This window comes from Sparus aurata, chromosome 18 (genome assembly GCF_900880675.1).
Source record: "Sparus aurata chromosome 18, fSpaAur1.1, whole genome shotgun sequence".
Classification (NCBI taxonomy): Eukaryota; Metazoa; Chordata; class Actinopteri; order Spariformes; family Sparidae; genus Sparus; species Sparus aurata.
The window spans coordinates 809,273-818,378 of NC_044204.1; the positions used below are offsets into that span (position 1 = coordinate 809,273).

The 9,106-nt window shown below is 40.6% G+C and overlaps 1 protein-coding gene across 1 annotated transcript; it reads right to left on the bottom strand.

The window, feature by feature from the left end:
• Positions 1-343: 343 nt before the first annotated feature.
• Positions 344-7,085, bottom strand: LOC115569292 (uncharacterized). The gene is made up of 8 exons (XM_030397319.1): positions 7,059-7,085; positions 6,021-6,148; positions 5,134-5,268; positions 4,928-5,023; positions 4,630-4,734; positions 1,327-1,594; positions 829-955; positions 344-405 (listed from the first exon to the last, which is right to left on the bottom strand). The coding sequence occupies exons 1-8, from the start codon at positions 7,083-7,085 to the stop codon at positions 344-346; spliced, it is 948 nt and encodes a 315-aa protein (XP_030253179.1).
• Positions 7,086-9,106: the final 2,021 nt, after the last annotated feature.

The window sequence follows — 9,106 nt, forward strand, 5'->3', positions numbered from 1 at the left end:
ACAGGTTGAACTCAAGATGAGAAGGGGAGAGTGGTATTGTCTTTTGACTGCACACACCCACGCAAACTTTTGTTATTCTGTACAGAGAAAGTTTCTGTTGATAAGACTGAACACGGTGCAATACAAAATAAACGGATGTGATGCAATGTAACTGAGATCTCTGTGATTGTTCGAAACAAATTGTGACGTGTCAGAAACCACATTCCCCAACAAAGGCAAGTGTCTAAGTTTAGTGGAATTTCCCTAAGAAAACAATATAACCTGTATGTTCCTGTTCTCCTTGGAACAGTTTCATCTTTGAACTCTACTTTCTTAAAAGTTTACCTGGTCAGTATTTACCTGGTCACAGTTTCTGCAGAGGTGTTTCGTGTTTTGGATGCTGAGTTTGGAAGGAGTCGTCCGGAGCTGCAGAAACACAAATGACATGACAGGTTACAGTTGGAATCAATTCACCTGAAGCTTACCTGAAAACCTGGACTCAGAACAGAATCAGTTATGTTATTGCCAGGTAGGTAGGTAATTATTTGACTACCTAAAGAAGGCCTAGTAATCAATTATTTGCTGAATGGTCGGGTCTCCAACATTAACACACAGACAGCATTGTATTCAAAACATAGAATATTTATTTGTGTGCGTGAGAGAGAGACGGACAGAGAGCATGGAAAAAAAAAATGCAGCTGAGCGAATACACTGTGTTTTTGAACAAGGTTAAAAAATATAAATACGAAACACAATATGTGGCAGTCGGGGTTTCTTCTGTGGCGCACCGCCACAAATTAGTCACTGACAGTTGAGGACTGGTAGCTTCCTGTGTGCATGCTGGAATACCTGAGATCACCTCACAGAGCCACTGCAGGTGAACATTAGTGTCGTTGCCATGGAAACAGGACAGGATGGTGTCAGGTTCTAATGAGGAGTCGAAGCAGTTCACTTCATGTTTCCTGTTTAGTTCAGTCTGAGAAAAAATGAAATCAGTTTGTGCTGCACCTATAAAATTTTCTCAAAATACTTGAAATTGTTAAAATACTGAGGAAGGTGAAGCAGAGTCAAACTGTTGCTGGTGAAGTGAGTGAAAGCAGTAAAAGTGTGAAGTCAATGGTAAAATGAGTTACATATTAAAAATGAGATTTAGAGACAAAATAAAAATAAACAAATCAACAGAGGTAAATTTAATGTTATTAGAGTTTTGATGTATGAATCAGTGAATACAATCTGAACTCTGAACTGTACTGGATGCTTACAGGCTGGTTCAGGTCAAATGGGGGACAGTCTAAATTTAAACATCTGAGACTCAAAGACGTAAATGTTCAGAGACGACTGTCTCACCTGACTGTCTGTCCTCAACAGACTCAAACTGGGGTAGAGACAGGAACTTTCACCCAGCCATGGGACTTTGTCTCTGTGGAAACTCTGCTCACTCCCCCCCTCTGTCCTGTGGTCATTTGTCCTCATGGTGTCTGATCTCATGATGTCAGTCCTGTGAGACTGCTTAGTCAAACTCCTGTGTTTTTGACCTTCGGAGCTGAATGAAGAGACAGTTTGAACGTCTCCAGCTGAGAAAACTTGAGCTTCATACGGTGGAGCGCTGGGACACCTGACAGGAGGATGGAGAGATTTTATATAATTTTTAAAGTCATTAAACATTTTTCTTTCATCATTATTAAAGGTTCCTGTGGAGTTGTATTGCTGTGTCTCCTTGATATCAAAGAAACATGTTGATTTGTTTCCTTCATCATGAAATAATACATAATAATAGTAATAATACAGAGCAGGGCCCATATTCACAAAGAATCTTAAGGCTAAAAGTAGCTCCTAACAGGCGAATTTAGGAGCAACTCCTAAAAATAATGGGCTTGTCAGTCGTAACTTTAGGACTCCTAATTTTTGAAAATAAGAGTTATTCACAAAACATTTTAAGCCTAAAAGTAGCACCTAAGTCTGGGAGACCTTAGAAGTAGTCCAGAAGACTCCTAACTCGCTAAGACCTGGTCACAGCCAAATGTTTTGGAGACGCTAAATGACAGGGAATTATTAAAACGATGTCAGATGGACCGTGAAGGGACTGAAGTTGTGGTTGAGTTGGTGAGGGACGCAATAACGTTCCCAACCAACCGAAACAATCCAATAACGCCAGAGTTAAAATACACACCGGTATTTGGCTACGGGGAAAATGCAGCTCTTCGCACGGGACTAGTATTACCTGGGGACCTCAAGTGATTTAGAATTTATCCCACCACGTCCGTGTTTCGTGCGGCGCATTCGCACAGGATAAGCAAAGTCTGTGTTTTACTGACATTATCCCCCGAGTCGATCGCACCGAAGCCCTTGCTGGAGCAGCACAACTGTTATATATGGATATTTTTAATATAATAACTGGTGAGCCTGTTGAAAGATGGAAAAATGTTCCTTACCGCATGCTGCCATGCATGTAATCCATCTAATCATCTTTCGAAATTTCGCTCTTCTGATGAGCCTCCTGAATTTGCACCCAAAATGCTGTCAAAACTTTCATTTATAACTCCCAACGCAGCCTCCATAATTCTCGCACTTAAAGGAACTTAGGGCAGGATTTGTGAAAAAATAAACATTCATTATTTAGTAATTTAATGTATTTTAATGCTAATGGGTGATGAAGCGTTCAAAACCAAAAAGAATGAGCCCACACACATATCTCCCCATTGCCTTGAACAGGCTGTGTGCTGCATGATGTACTGCGATTCGGGGTCCGAATTTCCCGCGCAGCCCTGCGGACGTGAGGTTATTTGACGCTGAATGCGCGTCCTCGACGGCTTGGAGACCGGAAGAAGACAAGCGCGGTGGACCGGAAATACTGTTTGTGTTGTTATGGACTCTGCTACGGCCGGAAAACGACCCACCACCACACAAAGTCCACTAAAAAGTAATACGAAGAAGAAAACGAAGGTTTTTATCAGTAGCAAGTCGTGAGTCTAAAAGAAGTTATGACTAAAGCCGGGCTGGCACGCGAATATACATTGGATATGCCTTCGACTCATGGAGGCAGCTTCACCTTGAACTGGGACTGAAAACGGATGCTGACATGGCTAATTTCCTTGTAACCAGGTAAGAATACATTACAGGTCATTTATAGAGCTTGATTTGAAAATCTTATGAGATCACCGAGGACTCGGAGTGAGCTAAAGTGCAAAGTAGCGTCTGCTTCTAACGTAGCGTTAGCGGCTAACGTAGCGCTAGCCGCTAACATAGCGCTAGCCGCTAACATGTAACTTAGTCCACTGCTTGTAACAGTGAGAAGTTACAGACTGCGCATTTTCCAGGTTCCTTCAGTCTGAAACCGAATAGTTAGAAATATGCCCTTTTAGATATGGGACCGAAAGCCCAACTTGTATCTGGGAGGTGACGTTAGCAGCTGGCTGTAGCAACAGGCTAACGGTTTGTTTGGGTCTGTGTAGTCATATTAGCCACTAGCTACACACAGCGAGCCGGCTTCCCGGCTGCTTCGTGAGTGTAGGGGATACAGCTATCAAATCACAATCCCGTATTCACAAAGACTTTTATCTTAACGTTAGAAGTACTCCTAAATCGGACTAAAAGTTTTTATGTAGGAGTCGTTTCTTAAAAGTTATTCACAAAGCCGCTGAGACCTACTTTTAGTTATGAAAACAGTGAACTCCTAAACTAGAAGTAACTCTCTGTTGCTATGGATGACATCATTTTATAAGGATGCACTTAGAAGCAGTGACAACGGTGATTGGTTGTTGAGTGACAGGGCAGCCCATTGAAAAGTCATTTAGGCTGCGCAATGCATGAAGTGAAAATAAGGAAGTTGCCTACAAGCCCATGACAAAGCCTATGAAAATATATTGGATAAAGAAATGCATTTATGAGGAGAATTAAGCCCCCCACGGACTTGGTGGGATAATTTCTAAATCACATGAGGTCCCCAGGTAATACTAGTCCCGTGCGAAGAGCTGCATTTTCCCCGTAGCCAAACACCGGAGTGTTGCCAAACATTTTAACTCTGGCGTTATTGGATTGTTTCGGTTGGTTGGGGGACGTTATTGCGTCCCTCACCAACTTAACCACAACTTAAATCCCTTCACGGTCCATCCAATATCGTTTTAATAATTCCCTGTCATTTAGCGTCTCCAAAACATTCGGCTGTGACCAGGTCTTAGCGAGTTAGGAGTCTTCTGGACTACTTCTAAGGTCTCCAAGACTTAGGTGCTACTTTTAGGCTTAAAATGTTTTGTGAATAACTCTTATTTTCAAAAATTAGGAGTCCTAAAGTTACGACTGACACGCCCATTATTTTTAGGAGTTGCTCCTAAATTCGCCTGTTTGGAGCTACTTTTAGCCTTAAGATTCTTTGTGAATACGGGCCCAGATGTTTGGTTGCAAATCGTTTGTTTCAGTCTGACGAACATCAGCTGATCATGAGGAGATGAATGTTTCTGCTGTTTCAGAGTTAAAGAACTTCATGTCCGACACAGAACAGGTCCGTCAGATTCAGTTTGATGAAAGAGCATCAGTCAGTTTCAATATTACAGCTGATCAACTGACACCGTTTCATCAGAGGAAGAGATTCTATCAGTTATTTATAGGAATATTTTTTATAGGACTATAAACTATTATAGGAAGTTTTCATACCTGAAACAGACGCAGGGAGACAGCAGGCAGTACCTGGAGCCTTCCTCTTGCTCCTCCTCCTGCTGCTCATCCTCCCTCCCGCAGACATCGGGGGAGGTCAACAGTCTGGAAATGACAGTGTCCGACAGTCTGATCCCAACAATCTTCACAGTGCTCACTTTATCTTCGTCACTCTGTTCCTCCTCCTCAACGTCCTCTTCCTCCTGCCCCTCCTGTCTCACCTGTGGGGAACATGGCGGAGAGGGTCGAATGTTTTTGCTTCTCTGCAGAGCTGCTTCAACCAAGAGCCGGGACAGACCTGGGGAAAGAGCGGGGGCGATGGGGGAGGACCTCCAGTGTCTTCCCCTCAGCAGAGGGGAGCAGGGCATAGAGCAGGGGAGCCTCCTCCTCCCCCCTGGGTAAGGGGAGGAGGGGAGGGAGCAGTTGTCTCTCGTCTTCTTGGAGGATTGGACCAGAAGTTCTGAATAGGATGCTGATGTGTCTGAAGCTCCACCCACCGCAAACCTGTCACAGCTTCCAGTGCCTGTCAGCTCCATCTGCGTCCAGTCTGGTGTCGCCTGTTCCACCTGTGGCAGTGACCTGAGAACTTGTTGTTCGGTGGTGTTCTGGTCGTCGTTAAACATCCAAAACATCTCCCTTCTTGAACACACAAACAAACAAACAAACAATCACCTTATGTGGACTTTTATCTCTGAAGGTTTATGTGCCCATAGGGGGGATGCCCACCCTCGTGATCAGGATCACGTCTGGATCAGACTGTCTCTCGTGGTCTGACTGATCAGTACTCCGTCCAGATCTCTGCTATAGATTCTTTCCACAAAGTCCAACAACTCAACAATAACTCACATTTAAAGTTCAGGGCTTGTTCATTACTTTCTGTAATCAATGTGTTGGGAATGTTACAAATGTAAAGCTTTGATTGGTTGGTAGCACCAGAGACCTAACCCTAACCCTAACCCAAACCCATTCACTCTTTATCTTGATGCTTCCTTAGGATGTCAGAAAGACTTTCTAACATGTTGTTAACGTTGTAAAGAGAAGTCTGATTTATCTATCAAACCATCTAAAAACAGGGTAAAAAACAACTGTGACTTGAAACTGAAAATGATCATTTATAAATTCCTGAGAGTAAAAGTCAACTAAGTCTGAAAAAAAAACAGAACTGACTCCATCCATCCGCCATCTTCTCCCAACTCTTTATCCACACTCACACAGACAGCTAGAATCCAATCGCGCAACATGACACTATGCCGTATACTGAAAACATTCTTGTTAATCTGCACGTCTGGACATTTCTCACATACTCAAAATCCAGAACTAACATTTGGAACCAACAAACTGATTCAGTGAATAATTTTCTGTTACTGTTAAAGCTTTGTTGGCATCATCACCTGCAGTCCACTGACAGATTGGCAAGCCTCCGGAGGGTGGAGCTCAGTGTCTCGGTGACGAAGGTGACATCATGGCAGCCTCGAAGTCTCTTCTCCGCGGTTGAAGGTTGAATCTGGTTTTCTCCTTTCTGTTTTAGTAAGACAGAAAGGTACAACTGACAATTCCGACACCACTACCATCAGTACAACGGACACTACTACCATAAAAAAAAACATATTGTGGGATACTTTGAGTCACCTACACAGGGATTCATAAACCTCACCATACATTCAGGCAGCACTCTGTGCAATACAGTGAGGAATGAGTGACATCAGACAGCCTATATTTCTATTTATTATTGCTGAGTGTTGCATCCCACTCTACCTCTGATTTTTAATGTGATTACATTTTGTGACCAGCAGGTAGAGCAGCTTCTCACTGTCACCATATGGCCAAAAGAGATTAACCCTAGCCCTTCATTGAAGTTGAATCCTTTAGGTTTTTATTTCAGTAAAGTCACCTTCAAATAATTTTAATGGGATATTAAGGGAACAATTAACATATTAAGAAATGCTCATCTGCTCAATTTAGGCCTTAAAGACCTTTAAAATTCTGGCATGTGCTCTTGAAAAATATTTTATTCCTTAAAACAGCTCATACTGTTCAGATTACCAGAAATATTAAAAAGACATTTCACAATTAAATTCTTCAAACTGATTAATAAGCATCACTAAATGATTGATCATCCAGTAATCGTTATCGGGAATGAATAGGTTTAACATCCACTCGTGAAGTCAACACTACAGACAGCTGTTTGTTTCTTTGACAGATGTTGTCACAGCTGTTTGTTTCTTTGACAGATGTTTTCACAACTGTTTGTTTCTTTGACAGATGTCGTCACAGCTGTTTGTTTCTTTAACAGATGTTGTCTCAGCTGTTTGTTTCATTGACCGATGTTGTCACAGTTGTTAATCAAAATCTGAAGTAACTGCAGCTGTCTGATAAATGTGCTGCAGTAGAAGTACACAGAATCACAGGAAAATACTCCAGTGAAGTACCTCAGAATCGTAGTAACGTGCAGACATGTTCAACACGTGAATGGACTTCATTATTCTGTTTACTGAACTGGAAAGTCTGAAGTTACAGTGGTGGCGCTTTGTGTCCCTCCTCAACTCCTGCAGCTCAAGAGTCTTCAGGCAGTTTAAACCCGACACTGTGAGAACTCAGTCCACGTGAGACCACAAAACTGTCAGAGTCCACGTGATATGAGACCACAAAAATGTCAGAGTCCACATGATGTGAGACCACAAACTCATTCATGTTTCCGTCTGTCCTCTTAGAGTCGGAATCAGGTTTATTACAACAAAGATTTTCGAAGACTGTCTGATATTTTGGTGCATAAAAACAAACATAGAGAAAAAATTAAGAAAAGAAAAACAAGCACAAATGTCAATAATCATAATTAGAAAATGAAAACAAGAATATGTTTTAAATCAAAATAGTTGCACATTGTTTTGAATCTGTAACAAAATTATGAATATGTCAGTTATTTTAATTAACTTAATAAAACAGGTTTAGTTTCAAACAGCTGTGACAACGTCTGTCTCAGTTCATTCTGTCTACAGAATGAATAATAATAATAATTATTATTATTAATATTATCATTATTAATAGCACAACATGATTTAGATTATCAGTTTTTAACTGATCAATAACAGGACAAAATCAGTTGAATGATAAAAAAAGATTAAAAAAAGATAAACAACATAAATTAAGATTAATTTATGTTTTTTAATCTTTTTTTATTCATCATCTTTAATTATTTGAAATTTTTTAGAACCCTCTTCAGCTGTACTATCAATAAAGCCATAAAAAAGAAAAAAAAAGAAATGCTGAAAAAAAAAACAATGATTTAATTAAAAAGAAAATGACTGTTATAGTTTTTTACCTTTTTTGGTTTGTCAAGCAGCCTCTTGATTTTTTTCATCTCTGCTGTTCCCACGGCGACACTGACACTGTCAGTCCACCTGTGCAGGTAGACAGGAGGTGGGCAGGGCTTCACAGCCTCTTTGTGCTTGTAATCCAACACCAGAGAGTTTAACACACCCTGGATGTTTCTCTTCTCCCCAGTGCCGGCCCAAGCCTTTTGGGGGCCCTAAGCAGAATTTGATAACCCCCTCCCACCACCGCGGAGTCACCTGTGTTTGACATTTATTGACACAAATGTCAGACTATAATGTTACATTATAAATTGTATTAATACAGTGACAAATCGTCCCACTGGGCACAGATGCCGAATTTAATATGTAAATTGTAATATTTAATTATTTTCAATTTTTTTACATGGGGCACCTGGTGGCCAAGGGGCCCAAAGCGGCCACTTAGTTCGCTTATGCCTTGCCTGCTCTGCTTCTCATCACCAACAATCAGTCTATCATAGACAAGGACAGCAGTGCAGAATGAAGGATGCAGTTTAAAGTGCTCGACTTTGATGAGGACGCGTCAGACGTCAAAACATTCGTCTTTTACTTAAAGTTATAGTTTGAATGTGTGCCCCAGGAAACCCTTCCCACCATTTCTGTCACAGCATAGAACATATTTTATAGAAGAAGAGTAAACTGTAATATTGTAATATTGTATTGACACACTGTAAACAAGATAAACACACTGTTAACACACCGACAAATTAATCATTATCAGGACTCCAGTAGATCTGACTATAATTACATTTGTTTATCAAATACAATTACTGTTATTTAATATATTATTATGGTGTTCATTTAATTCTGCAATGGCAAACAGCAAAAATGAGTAAATATAAAAACAAAACTCAAAGCAGTATTCTTATATCTTATAACAAGCTAAAGCCTTTAGTCCATCTGATGGTCCAGGACAGAACCTTTATGTGATGTTTATGAATATATTTATTTTAGAGTATTTATATTTATGTGTATAAAAAGCACAAGGAAAATATCTCACACCTGACCATTTAAGTCAACATATTATCCTGTGAGCCACGAGCTCAGTTTGTGTTAACGCTGTGAAATGCACCCAGAACAAAGCTTTATTATTTTTCTACAAATAAAAAACAAAAGTGTGGTGTGCA